Source organism: Schistocerca serialis, chromosome 1 (genome assembly GCF_023864345.2).
Source record: "Schistocerca serialis cubense isolate TAMUIC-IGC-003099 chromosome 1, iqSchSeri2.2, whole genome shotgun sequence".
NCBI classification, from domain to species: Eukaryota; Metazoa; Arthropoda; class Insecta; order Orthoptera; family Acrididae; genus Schistocerca; species Schistocerca serialis.
In genome coordinates this window covers 1,169,990,952-1,170,007,259 of record NC_064638.1, presented here as the reverse complement: position 1 = coordinate 1,170,007,259, position 16,308 = coordinate 1,169,990,952, and the positions used below count along the sequence as shown (strand labels likewise).

Below are 16,308 nucleotides of genomic sequence, written 5' to 3'. Positions count from 1 at the left end.
GAAGGAAAGTTGCTACTCACCATATAGCGGAGATGCTGAGAGTCACGATAGGCACAATAAAAAGATTTGCACAATTAAAGCATTCGGCCATTAAGGCCTTTGTCAGCAGTACACCGCCCCCCCCCCCCCCCCCCGCACACACACACACACACACACACACACACACACACACACACACACACACACACATATATATATATATATATATATACACACACACACACGTCTGCAGTCTCAGAGAGCTGAGACCACACTGTGAACAGCAGCACCAGTGCATGATGGGAGTGGCGACTGGGTGAGGTAAGGAGGAGGCTGGGGCGGGGAGGGGGAGGGATAGTTTGGTGGGAGTGGCGGGCAGTCAAGTGTAGCAGTTTAGATGGAGGGCAGGAGAGAAGGCGCGGAGGGGGGAGGGGGTAAGTAGTGGAAAGGAGAGAAATAAAATAAATTAAAAAGATGGTGCGGCATTAAAATGACGGCTGTGTAATGCTGGAATGGGAACAGGGAGGGGGCTGGATGGGTGAGGTCAGTGACTAACGGCCCCACCCAGTCTTTTAATTTCTTTTATTTCTCTCCTTTCCACTACTTACCCCTCCCCCTCCGCACCTTCTCTCCTGCCATCCATCTAAACTGCAACACTTGACTGCCTGCCACTCCCACCACACTATCCCTCCCCCTCCCCACCCCAGCCTCCTCCTTACCCCCACCCAGTCGCCACTCCGATCATGCATTGGTGCTGCTGTTCGCAGTGTGGTCTCAGTTCTCTGAGACTGGAGATGTGTGTGCAAGTGTGTGTGTGTGTGTGTGTGTGTGTGTGTGTGTGTGTGTGTGTGTGTGTGTCTACTGCTGACAAAGGCCTTAATGGCCGAAAGCTTTAATTGCGTGAATCTTTTTATTGTGCCTATAGCGACTCAGCATCTCCGCTATATGGTGAGTAGCAACTTTCTTCCTTTGACATTATTAACATTAAGTATAGATTTAAGTGTCAGGAAGTCTTTTCTGAAAGTATTTGTATGGAGTGTAGCCATGTATGGAAGTGAAACATGGACAATAAATAGTTTAGACAAGAAGAGAATAGAAGCTTTCGAAGTGTGGTGCTACAGAAAAAGGCTAAAAGGCTGAAGATTAGATGGGTAGATCACATAACTAACGAGGAGGTACTGAACAGAATTGGGGAGAAAAGGAATTTATGGCACAGCTTGCCTAGAAGAAGGGGTCAGTTGGTAGGACATGTTTCTGAGGCATCAAGGGATCACCAACTTAGTATTGGAGGGCAGCGTGGAAGATAAGAATAGTAGAGGGAGACCAACAGATGAACACACTAAGCAGATTCAGAAGGATGTAGGCTGCAGTAGTTACTTGGAGGTGAAGAAGCTTGCGCAGGTTAGAGTAGCATGGAGAGCTGCATCAAATCAGTCTCTGAGCTGAAGACCACAACAATAGCAACACGGAAAGAAACCATAATATTTGGTACAATGGTAATTATGCTCTGCCTGGCACTTCATAGTGGCTTGCAGAGTATGTTTATATGCATGTACGCAGATGACTAACCATGTGGTGAGGATAAGAGATTACATTACACATGCACACTACTGTGTCAAATCACATGATGATGGTGATACAGCCAAAACATTAATGTGATTTCTATAAGTGCACATGAATTATTGGTATATGCTAGATGGTCCTCAAGAAAACAGCTGGTACAGGTGAAGACTGTTTCTGGTCCAAGGTACACATTTCAGTGTCGTCTACTGGTGCCAAGAGCCCTGCCTCCTCATAGGAATGTGATGTTGTGGTATGCAAAGGGGATGTATGCTCATCAATTTATGCAAGCTTGAGTTGCTCGACTGACAGTCTCCCGTTTACCGTCTCTTTCAATTTTGAAAGTTTGCCTCTCACGTGCAATTACTCTGTATGGCCCTGAATATGGCGAAACCGGAGGAGGTGCATGGTGCAATCTCTGTGCCACACATGGCTTGTGCTTGCAAGGCCTTTGTGCAAAAACACCTGCTGGTTTCCTTGCTGCCAGGAGTGTTATGCTGAATGCTCTGAGAATGAGTTGCTGGGCAAACTGGGTGCATAGCTCCAGAACAATCACTGGCGTGGGTGCTGGCAAGATCACTTCTCCCTCAACTGTTCACTTAGACCAAAGCTAAGGTTGCATCAACACTTCCGTGTCGCACCGACATACATCTTTCTTGGGTATTTTCGTATGACATATCTTTTGCAGTGAATTAAAAGTCGTGGATGGTGATATACGGTTGAGCAGTAAGCCTTCTTCTGTTCCAATTCCCATTTCTAGTGCTTGCATCAACTTATCCATTCTTTAGGTGACTCTACATTTTACCATTATCCTTCGCCTCTTTCTTTTTTTGGAGTCAACACTATGGGAACTCATCTTATGCTCACATTCACAATAAACATTGTTCAGTATTCAATATTTAACTGTACTATGCAAGCACAGGATAAACAAAGAAAAAGAGGATAAACAACCACTGTAAATAACAACAGTCACTATGCAGACAGCTGCAAAGATGCTTAATGTCATCTGCGATGATCTCTTTCACTTATCACAGCTAAGTATATTGCAGTGTCATCACACATACAGCCTCTTGTCGCTTGCAATGACTGAATCACATTCAGGAAAAATACATTGAAACGCCTTAAGAGTGTTATCAGTGGTATCAGCACAACACCATTTGCAGGTGAGACTATAATAATGTTGTCTAAAATTCATTAACAGTCATTCCACACTCTGAGATTCTATAGAAAAGAATGCTTGTTGCAAAAACTACAATAAAGAAGCATTATGCATTAGTATAAATGAAAAATTATCTTGTGAAAATATTCAACTGAATTTAATGTCACTGTGCAAGTAATATTCATGGGAAGGAATGAAGGAGATTTCAAATTCAGCACTCTGCTGGAAACCAAAAGAGGACTCACCCAGAAAGTATTCACTCAGAAAAATGCTGTGTAATGAAAAACTGACAGGAGTACAAACCTAAAATTATTAGCGATATAGCAAATGACACACCTGGTACCTTTACTCTGGGGCCATGTGAATCATATGTAACTCACACAAAAAAATTTAAAAAAGGTACTAAAATGCAATATGTTCACTTTATTTGCACTTAACAAGTTTGCTTGGAGCAAACTAAAGCAGGATATTGAAAAAAAGTAAATGGCCCCAAGGAGTCAGTAACCCAACTATACCGTGGCAGTCAATGTGTTAAACACGAATTTGGTAATCCATTTGAAATGGCGGCCCCAGTATTTAAGAGGCTTTTAGATGAAGTTATGGACATAAGTGATGAAGATTCTGTGTCTTTATTTGGTGATAGTTCAGACGAGTTTTTACCAGAGGAGACCGGATGTGAAACCGGAAGTTCTGATGATGGAATCACATCAGTGAATGTAGGAAGAAGAGTTTTATGTCCACATTAAGTCAAAGAACCAGACTTCACAGCTGTAAAAACCAGGCAACAAAGCACCTCTAACCATGTTAGCACCATAACTACTGCAGTTGATTCAAGTTCAATTGAAGTAAATGCAATATCAGAAAGTTCTGAAGATGAAGATGGCACACTTAGAACAAATTCTAATGAGAATGTCTGGGGCCATTTACGGGTAAAAATATGAAAAGCTTTACATTTATTCATTCCTGTTCTGGTATAAATGCTTCTGTTGCACTAACTCTCAAAGGCAAGACACCATACGATTTATTCAAATATTTTGTAACTGATGAAATTTTAGAATATGTAACTCAACAAACATATTTGTACGCAAAACAAGTCTTAGAAAGTCATTCAGTAACTGTTAATCTATGACTGAAAAAGTGGATTGATGTCAGAAAAACTGAAATTGAACAATTTTTAGGATTTTTCTTATGGATGTCACTAAATGTAAAACTGAGGATTCCAAATTATTGGTCAAGAAATATGCTCTATCACAACAATGTCACGCAATCGTTTTGAACTGCTTTTATGTATGTGGCATTTTTCCGATAACTAGTGCCCACTGAGAAACCGCTTATTCAAAATTCAACCTCTTATAGAAAAATTACTGCAGAGATTTCAAAGTGCAGTTGTGCCAGAGAAAGAAGTTTGCATTGACAAAACACTTGTGCCATTTCGCAGAAGACTAAGTTTCATTCAGTATATAAAGAATAAGCTCCATAAATTCGGAATTAAATTGTTCAAACTTTGTCTGAAGGGTGGCTACACCTTGAATGTGATAGTTTACTGTGGGAAGAATGTGAATCCTGGTGTTCCTCTTGCCACTTCTGTTGTTATGAGCCTTATGAGTGGATTACTAAATGAGGGCAGAATCTTACATACAGACAATTTTTACACAAATGTTCATCTAGCACACCGGTTTCTTGAACAATCAACACATTTAGCTGGTACTCTAAGATCAAACAGAAAACTGAATCCTCATGATGTTGTACAGGCAAAACTGAAGAAGGGGGAACACAAAGCAAAGTACCACAGGTGTAGTAGTACTGAAATGGAAAGATAAGAGGAATGTTCTGATGCTGAGTACTGTTCGTGGTGAAGAAGAAGCAGAAGTTCAAACCAGGAAGGGCACAAAGAAAAAACCAGCAATGATAATTGACTATAATCAATCAAAGTCTTTTATAGATCTTTCTGACCAAATGAAGTCGTACTTGCATTGTCTAAGGTGGTGTGTGAAATGGTACAGGAAGTTTGCAATTGAATTGTTGACAGGGTCAGCACTGGTAAATGCTCATGTGATTTACCAATACATCAACAAAAAGAAGATCTCAACCACAGAATTCAAAGAGGAAGTGACTTTGAGACTGCCGATGAGCCTGAGACATCTCTCACCAAAGCCACCACATTACCTGCAGATAGTGCAGCCAGACGTAGGTGTACAGTGTGCTACAAAAAAATGAAGAATGAATTTGGACGAGAGCAAGCTGGCAAGAAATGCAAACAAACTGCATGGAAATGTAAGAATTGTGACTCATATATTTGCATAGAGTGTTTTTTCATAAAGCACAATGCATACAGGTGTTAGAGAAACAAAGTGGAATGACCCAAATTTTTCAGTTTTATTGTTGTTGCAATTAGAGTTGAAGAATGTAAATAAAACTGTATGTGATTTGCAATCGACTGTGTAAGTAATATGTCAAACTAAATAATAAATAAATAATAAAAAGAGGAGAAGTCCAATACGACTGAGCAATGTAAGTTATATATAACTCACGAATTCAAATGTCAATAACTACTGTAGAGTTCTTGAAAACCGTAGGCCACGAACATGATTTGTTACTGGGGCCATAACCTACTATAACACCGAGTCTCAGCACGCTCCTGTGAGTTACAACTGTACCACGGAGAAGTTGTATTTACTTCACGTGGCCCGAAGGGAACACTTCCTGTGAGTTATATTTAACTCACGTGGCAGTCAATGTGTTAAGTGATGGGGCAAGATCAATTGATACAATGGCTGTTTGAGTGCATTTCTTTTCAGGAAAACAATGAAATAATATTATTAAAATTAAAGACTCCATTGCAAATAAATGTATGATATAACTATAACTAGTTTATAAGACACAAGAATTAACTTTTACTAATGTGTGCACATTTAACAAGTAGTAACTGGAGACAACTTACCAGGGGTTCCAGTAGCTGGCGCTTCATTCACATCTAGGCTGTCAATATCAAAACTCATATGAATTGGACGAGACCCACTTGGGTCAAGTTTTGCAAGTACAGCCTGTACTATATCTGAAACACCATAACGTTCTACTTCCTCTGTGCTATATGCTAATATACCACAATCAGACAGGAATTTCCTACAAGAAAATAATCAGCTGATTAATGTAATTACTGATCTCTCCATGCATAAGGTATTTATTCTGTCTAAGACTTAATACCACATATGAACACTGGCGCTATTGCTCTCAAGGCAGTGAAAGAAGTAACAATTTGCCTTTACAAAATGCCATATTTTATCTCTTTTTATTTACAATGAAATTTTAATGTGCCACTCCTGTATTAGACTATTCTTCAGGTTTATTGTTTAATTACCCTCTCCCTGATATTTGGCTAAGTGACAGTGCTTTTCCCTCTGTTTGTGTCATTTCTAATGATTTTCCTGCAGTCATTATTTAAGAAAATCATGATCATAACACAATACTCCACATATCAATGATTTTTGTGCTTAAAAAAAATCCTCATTTTTTTTTCTCTTGCATAATACTGTCTGCCTCTGAGGGAACAAATGCTATAGTGGACATCCCTCCATCACAATAGTTATAATAGCTGTTGCTTATGGCAGACCTCTTATTATTATTCTCTTACTCCTATTGCATTTATTTATTACTATTCTATACATTATTATTTATAAATGTCTGCCCCTGGTAGCTGAGTGGCAGCACGACAGAATGTCAATCCTAAGGGCCCGGGTTCGATTCCTAGCTGGGTCGGAGATTTTCACGGCGCAGGGACTGGGTGTTGTGTTGTCCTAATCATCATCATTTCATCCCCATCAGCGTACAAGTTGCCGAAGTGACAAATCGAAAGACTTGCACCCGGCGAACGGTCTACTCGACGGAGGCGGGAAAAAGAGCATTAGAAAGAGTGAAGCAGTTACCAATGGCCAGAAGAATTTCAATGGAGCTGACAAAAAGATTTGCTAAGTGTTGTGTTATAAAGTGACGAATCAGGGATGGTTAAGAAGAATGATAGTTAGAAAGTTTTGAAATGTGGCTATGGAGAATAATGCTTAAAAGTGAAGTGGACTGACAGACTTAAAAACAAAGAAATAATGAAGAAAATAGGAGAACAGAGAATATTACTGGATGCAATCAGAGAAAGAAAACAAGTCTTGACTGGGACCTCTACAGTGTAGGAATTGTCAGCAACAAATAATTATAGCGGGAAAAGTGGGAGGAATGAGACAGAGAGGTAAGAAGGGAATTGGAATGACGGACAACGTTAGAAATGGATGAAAATACAAACAGATGAAGGAAGATGCTCACAACAGAATACGATACAGAGCCTCCAGTTGAAACCAGGCCACCTGAACCCTCCCCCCAGCATCGGGACTTTTCCTTGGAGCTCATCCTTCCCTCTCATAATCCTCCTGGCCTCAGTCTCCACTAACCCAATGCACCCACACCTTCTACCCTAGAGTCTCCCCTTCCTCTGTCTTACACACCCTCCAAATCCTCTCCACCACGTCGTCGTCGTCGTCGTCGTCGTCGTCGTCGTCGTCGTCGTCATCATCATCACATGCCACACAAACTTATTAGCTCAGGTGCTTGTGTGTGTTGCATACTGCATGCCTATCCCGCACATCTGCTGCCTCCCTCTGGGCCATCAGCTACCCCTCCCCAATCCTCCCTCCCACCTCTTATTCCTGCTACCTATGCCACCCAGCACAACCCCTCAGCCCTGTCTACCGGGCGAACTTCAGTCACTGTGTATTCAGCTGCCACAATTTTTATGTGCACCTGCCGACAACTTAATGCTTCTAGTATCTGGTGAGTTGCTCCATTTCTCCAAAGTTATTTACTTTCTGTTAGGACTTTCCTCACCATAATTTCTGTAATTTAGTTAGATCACAGACTTCTTCAAAGACTAAAAAGTAGCGAGTAAATAATTAACAGATATACAGAATGTATTTTTTGTGGACCACTTCTGCTCTTTCATTCAATAGTAAAAAAATTAGGTCCAATCAAAAAATGTACATGAAGGTTTCATAATATACTACTGTCAAGAAAAGTTTTCTTAATCTATTCTCATTTTTCCTTCAAAATTGCCACATGATGTTGAATCATTTGCATGTAATGTACATACCTTTCGCCTGAGTCAACATCACGTAGACCAATGTAGCCAATGTCTTTCACAGAGAGCCTATAAAGAAAAGCAAAAGGATTTAAACTGTTATTGATTCCTGTACACAAGAAATATTTCAAAGAAAGTCAGATATTTATTTATACTCTAAGGCCTTCATTACTAAGCAGTAAGGAAAACTTTTTTTTAAAAGAACAGTACTAAAGGCTAAAAATAGTAAACCATAGTTATGCATTTGATAAGTGGGCATGTTATTCTGAACCATATACTTATTTCTTAGCTTTTCTATGAAGTATCATGTGACCACAATTGCCTTTGCCTCTTCATATGCATGTTTGTGTTTGTTTGTGTGTCTATCGACCTGCCAGTGCTTTCGTTTGGTAAGTCACATCATCTTTGTTTTTAGATAAATTCTCTAATAATATATACACATACATTATCCTCAAGTCAAGCAAGTTTACAAAGTCCATGCGTATAGTAATACAACGTATAGACATGGTTGACACAAAGACAGTATCCTCTCAAAAAGAACAATTCAATTCCTAGTGGTTATCACTTGATAACAATCTAATAGGCCAAAACTGTGACTGCCATGAATAAATACATTTAATAACAAACAGTCCAGATGATAAATGTCCTTTGTCAAATATTGATGACCTATGACAGGAAGCAAACAGAAAATAAAACAGTAATGGGAGTTTTTGTATTGACCTCTAAAGTAAATTTAATGAATAAGAGTTCAACGACTGGATGCTGGCTATTGTCTGTAAATAAACAAGTTTCATTTCTGCCACAATACATGTAAAGAAAATTATTACAATGAGAACATTACAACGAAAAAGAAATGTAGATTAATAGCAACTATTGTCACTCGGCAAAGATTAATAATGAAACTTCACAGAGAACTAAAATCTAATAAAGATACTGATTTCATTAAATATGTTAGACTGTATAAAACCATATTTAAAAGAGTTGTCAGGGCAGCAAAACAACTGTCAAATAACAGGCTAATTTTAAATAATAAAAATAAGACAAAAGCTGTGTGGTCAGTCATTAAATCTGAGTTAGGTGTTAAAGCCTGTAACCAAGAAATTTCAAAAATTGACATTGAAGGAAATACTATTGTAAATCCAACTCAAATACCAGAGTACTTTAATGCATTCTTTATAAATGTAGCAAAGTCTGCTGTAGATGTAACATATTATTACAACGAAGTAAATCCCTTTGGCCTAGGTGAAAACTCTGAAAACTTTACAAAATTCTTAAAAGTTTCTGTGGAGGATCTAGAAAATGCTATTCTAACATTAAGAAACAAAAAATGTGCAGGTTTGGATAGAATACCTACCAAAGTTATTAAGGTGGTACACAACAGAATTGCAAACCCACTATCTCAAATAATAAATCAATGTTTTGAAGAGGGCCATTCCCAGAGGTACTGAAATATGCTGAAGTCAAACCACTCTTCAAGAAAGGATCAAGAGAGATCATGGGAGATAATCATCCTATCTCGATTCTCCCAGTCCTATCTAAAATATTTGAAAAACTTGCTGTTGCACAAATCCAAAACTTCATTGCAAAATATTCTGTTATTCTAAACAATCAATTTGGTTTTCATCAGGGGAAAAACACCATAGATGTAGTAAACAGTTTCATTGAGAAAATAAGTACATCATTAGACAAGAGAAATAAGGTGGCAGGAATTTTCTGCGCCCTCACAAAGGCGTTTGATTCTGTAAATCGTGCATTGCTTGTTTACAAACTTGAAAAGTATGGCATTAGCGGCAGTGCCCTACAATGGCTTAAATCCTACTAACCCAACAGAAAGCAAAGAGTTAGCATTTCTTCAAGTGGTGCATATTATTTTTCTGACTGGAAAAAAAAAATCTCAAGGTGTTCCACAAGGCTCCATATTAGGCCCAGTCCTATTTCTCTTTTATGTTAATGACTTACTATTAAATATCAGCTCCCCATCAGTTCTGTTCGCAGATCATACTTCTGTCTTAGTTAAAGATCAGGATTAAAAAAAAAATTTCCCAAATCTGTGATCAGTACTCTCAGTACCTTAGAAACTTGGTTACAGCTAAATGGGTTGAATCTAAATATATCTAAGACTCATGTGATGCAGTTCAAAACCAAACAGTCAAAATGTGAGCAGATTAAGATTGTACACAACAACAAAGGTATAGAAGTTGACTCAGTCAAATTCTTAGGTTTAAATGTAGTTAAAAATTTATGCTAGCAGGCACACATTAAATACATGGCAAACAAACTGAGCAGCTTTGCATTTGCAATGGAAATATTATCAACTGTAACTGACATGGACACACGAAAAGTAGCATATACAAGCTACTTCAAACTCATTATTAGGCGTGGTATTGTTGTTTGTGGTAACTCGACAAACATAGTGCGGATACTAAAAATACAGAAAAAACATCATTTAAAAGTATGTGCACTGCAAATCACAAAGAACCATGTCGATTATTATTTAGAAAACTTAAAATATTAACTCTGCCATCCTTACATATACATGTGATTATTATACAGGGCTATTACAAATGATTCAAGCGATTTGATAAATTCACTTTAGCTCCATTCATTGACATATGGTCACGACACACTACAGATACGTAGAAAAACTCAAAGTTTTGTTCGGCTGAAGCCGCACTTCAGATTTCTGCCGCCAGAGCGCTCGAGAGCGCAGTGAGACAAAATGGCGACAGGAGCCGAGAAAGCGTATGTCATGCTTGAAATGCACTCACATCAGTGAGTCATAACAATGCAACGACACTTCAGGACAAAGTTCAACAAAGATCCACCAACTGCTAACTCCATTCGGCGATGGTATGCCCAGTTTAAAGCTTCTGGATGCCTCTGTAAGGGGAAATCAACGGGTCGGCCTGCAGTGAGCGAAGAAACGGTTGAACGCATGCGGGCAAGTTTCACGCCTAGCCCGCGGAAGTCGACGAATAAAGCAAGCAGGGAGCCAAACGAACCACAGCCGACGGTTTGGAAAATCTTACGGAAAAGGCTAAAGCAGAAGCCTTACCGTTTACAATTGCTACAAGCCCTGACACCCGATGACAAAGTCAAATGCTTTGAATTTTCGGCGCGGTTGCTACAGCTCATGGAAGAGGATGCGTTCAGTGCGAAACTTGTTTTCAGTGATGAAGCAACATTTTTTCTTAATGGTGAATTGAACAGACACAATGTGCGAATCTGGGCAGTAGAGAATCCTCACGCATTCGTGCAGCAAATTCGCAATTCACCAAAAGTTAACGTGCTTTGTGCAATCTCACGGTTTAAAGTTTACGGCCACTTTTTCTTCTGGAAAAAAAATGTTACAGGACACGTGTATCTGGACATGCTGGAAAATTGGCTCATGCCACAACTGGAGACCGACAGCGCCGACTTCATCTTTCAACAGGATGGTGCTCCACTGCACTTCGATCATGATGTTCGGCATTTCTTAAACAGGAGATTGGAAAACCGATGGATCGGTCGTGGTGGAGATCATGATCAGCAATTCATGTCATGGCCTCCACGCTCTCCCGACTTAACCCCATGCGATTTCTTTCTTTGGGGTTATGTGAAAGATTCAGTGTTTAAACCTCCTCTACCAAGAAACGTGCCAGAACTGCGAGCTCGCATCAATGATGCTTTCGAACTCACTGATGGGGACATGCTGCGCCGAGTGTGGGAGGAACTTGATTATCGGCTTGATATCTGCCAAATCAGTAAAGGGGCACATATCAAACATTTGTGAATGCCTAAAAAAACTTTTTGAGTTTTTGTATGTGTGTGCAAAGCATTGTGAAAATATCTCAAATAATAAAGTTATTGTAGAGCTGTGAAATCGCTTCAATCATTTGTAATAACCCTGTATTTTTGTACACCAGACACGAATTATTTGAGGGAAACCATTTTGTCCATTCACATGATACTAGAAACGAAAATTTTATGCTCCCCACCCACCGCCTCAGATTGTATGCCGAGGGAACAAGTTGAAGCAGATGAATTTGGGTTCACTTAAAAGAAAGCTATATGACGTACTGGCATTGCAGTGTTATTACTCAGTGGGTGAATCATGCGGGACAAACTGGAAATTTGAGCTGGATACAATGTGCTACACGTTCAAAGAAATATAGTGTTATTATTTGTTATAGTGCTATTATTTATTAATGGAAAAATCATTGTAACTGTTTTATAAATTTTTGACATGGCTCCTGTACGCAAACCAAATGGATTGCAAATGTATGTCATGAGATAAATAAAACACAATTCACAAAATGTATTATGTCTGCACAGAAAACAGTTTACCTTTCCTTTAATTTAAACAAGGAAAGTCAAACATTCATTAATGCTTAAGGAGGTGGAAGTATTGGGAACTTTATAGTAACAGTTAAATGTAATAAAACTATTTGCTGGAATTATAATTTTTTTGAGTACATCTACAAATTATTTACTTTATTTTGTGAACTGCAAATGCATATTTCCTTCAAAATAATATACCTACAAAGTTTCCTTGCTCACTTGTGAGAGACCAGCAGAAGTTCAAATCATTTCTCACAAAAATCTTAAAACTTATGCACATTAAAAATTATAAATACGTACTTGGGCACCAACCACTCCATTGCAGGCAAGTCTGGAAGCCATGTCTCGGCAATCTCTTTGAGTAAAAGAGCAACAGGCATGCCATGTGCATTTCCTGATGGGCTAGTGGACATTGTGTTAATGTCTGCATGGGCATCAATCCATAGTATAATTGGTAGCTTATCTCCCAGTCCATTAACACTGCCAGTGATGGAGCCAGCTGTAATTGAATGGTCCCCACCAATTGTGAGGCACATGTGACCGCTCGAGACAATTTCCCGCACATGGTTTGATACCTGTTGTCAAAACAGTACTTGTAGAAACATGAGACAGTCTGTCTGTGACCATGTATAGTAGAAAATTCAGTACAGATTTACTATGGGTACAACACATCTTTCGAGACAAAAATTTGTGAAATAGTAAGAAAAATTAACTTCATTTTCTTACAATTCTTACACTATGGGATAGTGTGGAGTGGGGGAGGGAATACAGAAGTGGGTCAATGTAGTCAGCCAGGAAATGTAGGTGATGTATGTATGAAGGTTTTGTATCAATTAGCCCTGTCCAAAGCTCAGCACCATTTTCAATCCTATTTTATGTACCCAATGATTACTCAATGCCTCATGCCTCAATTATACAGAAGTGGTTACCATAACTCTTTCCACTACATGGATTCTTCTTCCCAGGACTTGACAGTTTGAAATTAATTTTACAAATGTTTTAAAGCAATTACCTGATGTTCTTTGTAGCTGCTAACAATACAAACCTTCAAAACTAGTATGTATGCAACCGGTTACGTATTAGAGACATTGCTACAGATTGTGATGCAATTTTGAACATGGGTTTCAGAAAACTGGAAGTATTTTCCAGAATGTATACTGTTAACTGCAAGAAAAAGGGTGGGCATTATTTGCTGGTTAATGGTATATATAAGTAAAGCTGAAGCAAAACTCTAAGATGAGAAAAGGGGAATTTCCAAAGAAGCAGCACTCCTGGTCTTTTTGAAAAATGTAGATCAGAACAAGGATTTTTGTATCAATGGTAAAGTGTCAGTGAAATATTTGTTCCTCATTATCAACCACAACACTACTATCTGTCTAACTTTTGACAGGTCTTCAGACTGCTGCTTCCATCCCATGTGATAGCTGCATTCTGGACTGAGCTGCCAGAGTTGGCGGTCATGTATGCATGAGATGTGCTTGCTTCTGTGTATGAATGGTGCATGTTATTCTTTTGCTGATGAAAGCTATGGCCGAAAGCTTTGTGTAAGTGCCTCCATAAGTGTCTTAATTGTGCCTATCTGCAACTTGACGTGCCTTCTTTACACATTGTTGGTATTCCTACCTGGAGTTTCAATTGCTCAACTTCATTTAAAACATAACAACATGTATCTCAAAAATAATATTATGGATCTAAAAAGAAAAAGAAGTTGTTGTTATGGTCTTCAGTCCAGAGACTGGTTTGATGCAGCTCTCCATGCTACCCTATCCTGAGCAAGCTTCTTCATCTCTGAGAAACTACTGCAATCTACATCCTTCTGAATCTGCTTAGTGTATTCATCCCTTGGTCTTCCTCTATGACTTTTACCCTTCACACTTCCCTCCAATACTAAATTGGTTATCCCTTGATGCCTCAGAACATGTCCAACCAACTGATCCCTTCTTCTAGTCAAGTTGCGCCACAAATTCCTCTTCTCCCCAATACTATTCATTAGTTACGTGATCTACCCATCTAATCTTCAACATTCTTCTGTAGCACCACATTTTGAAAGCTTCTATTCTCTTCTTGTCCAAACTATTTATCGTCCATGTTTCACTTCCATACATGGCTACACTCCAAACAAATACTTTTGGAAAAGACTTCCTGACACTTAAACCTATACTCGATGTTAACAAATTTCTCTTCTTCAGAAACGGTTTCAGTAGCTCTCAGAAAAGGGTTGATTAAAATCAAAATTTAAATGTTTACAAATAAGAAGAATTTTTTTAAATCTTTATGCTAATATCTGTCAAAAGTGACATGTTTTGTACTTTTTTTACCTTTTTTTTTCACTGTGCATGGCTGTCAACTATTATGGGTTGTCCATAATTGTTATGGATTTATCATCTTAAGTATGGAATTATGGAAAGTTACTAAAAATTAAAAAATACACCTTTTTCAATTTGGTGTTTCATAAAACTGGTAAAGGTACTGTTTATATTTCACTAATCATATGGTAGTAAAATGTTTTATAGATTGCAATGATTTCCTTTCCAAATAGGTAGAAAATCTGTCTATGAATGATTTCATCAACATGGCTTATTAAAGTAAGTTATTTTGAGTGCCAATGAAAATTTTTTGTTCCAAGAGAGTAAGCTCAAATAGTGCGAGGGCTGCCCAGAAAGTAATGCACTACATATTTCTTTTTCTCAGCTGAAAACAATGCTATGAGTGCAAAATGTTTTGTATGTATTATCTGAAGTCTCCTGAGCGAGCAAGCCAAGTTTCTGTAACTTCTGACAGATGGCGTAGCTACGGGACAGTTTCAAATTGGCATCTGTAGGTGATGCATGTTACAAGCAATGTGCCATCATTGAATTTCCACTGCAGAGAAATAAATCGTGGGGAATATTCAAAAATCGCTTGTGTAAAGTCTATGGAAGACCTGCTGTCGACAGAAGTACTGTTAGTCGTTGGGCACGGGGGGTGAGGTCATCAGAAAGCGGTTCGGTAGAGCTATACGATTTGCAGTGGTCGGGGAGACCATCCACAGCTGTCACATCTGACATGTTGCAGAGAGCTGATGTTGTCATTCACGAGGACAGATGCATTATGACTCGGAAGTTGGAAGACATTTTGAGGACGATGAGGAGGTGATTCACACAGTGAAGCACTGGCTCCGCCACCAGTACAAGGATTGGTACCGACAGGGCATACATCCAGGGCCGGCACAAGGCACGTGTGAAAAGTGTGGCCGCACGGGGTGGCACTTTCCAAGGCAAGGCAAATCTGCCCCCCCCCCCCCCCCCCCCCCTGGCCACAACAGCTGGCCCACAAAACAAAACGTCAAGTCTGACACCTTCTCAAACGAAAATCCATACACAGAACATTGCTTCTAAGGGTTTCCTTGCTAGCTTTGAATCTCATTTCTGTTTGACAAAAGTTGTGAAGTTTTTGCAAAGTTCGTATTTCTTTCTATTGTTCGTAATGCCATAGAAATTGCTGCCTGATAATACATTTGACCATATCATCTGTCACATACTTATTGTGAGCTTCTTGCTTCTTCTTGTTCTTCTTCTTCTTGGGCACTAGTTTAACTGTAGCCTCGCTGTACCTCATCATGTGACCTAGTTCCTGGCATGGCCACGTCACCACTTCACCTTTCCAGGCAATTGTTATTGTTGCATTCTCTACAACGAAAACTACAGAATTCGTTTCGGTAGTTGCCGAGGGGGTCAAGATTGGTCAGAAGCACTTTCATTGCATTTCGTACGAACAGAAGAATTGCTGGGTTCAAATTTCCTGCAACTTGGGATGTAATAGGTAAGTGCTTTTCATATAATGTACAATTAGTGTTGCGATTGCACATTACTCACAAGTTAGAATTTTTCTATTTCAAGACTGCAGAATAGGAAAATTTATTTTTCTTATGATCTGTTACTTCAAAAATTGGCAAGTCGGCAAATAAGCACACGTCGTCCCAATAGCAAGAATGAAAATAAAATGAAGAAAAGTGAAGTGATACAGCGAAGACTAATTTGTTACCCCTTATACCATAATCAGACACGAAAGAAGTGACACATGGAAATTACGACAGATGACGAGTGTCAGTTCTTTGAAATGAACAACCGCAGTGCTGTGAGTTAATCTATTTCGACTAGCATTAGTACCCGTCGATGCCCGGGTGTGCATT

At 39.1% G+C, this 16,308-nt stretch overlaps 1 protein-coding gene across 1 annotated transcript in view; it reads right to left on the bottom strand.

Moving 5' to 3' along the window:
• LOC126418517 (arginase, hepatic) overlaps nucleotides 1–16,308 on the bottom strand; it is a 69,114-nt gene that overhangs the window by 22,418 nt on the left and 30,388 nt on the right. The window contains exons 4-6 of the mRNA XM_050085320.1: nucleotides 12,438–12,712; nucleotides 7,830–7,886; nucleotides 5,640–5,821 (exon numbers count right to left, since the gene is read on the bottom strand). Coding sequence (XP_049941277.1) covers nucleotides 5,640–5,821; nucleotides 7,830–7,886; nucleotides 12,438–12,712 — 514 coding nt within the window. The remainder of the gene's footprint in view (nucleotides 1–5,639; nucleotides 5,822–7,829; nucleotides 7,887–12,437; nucleotides 12,713–16,308) is intronic.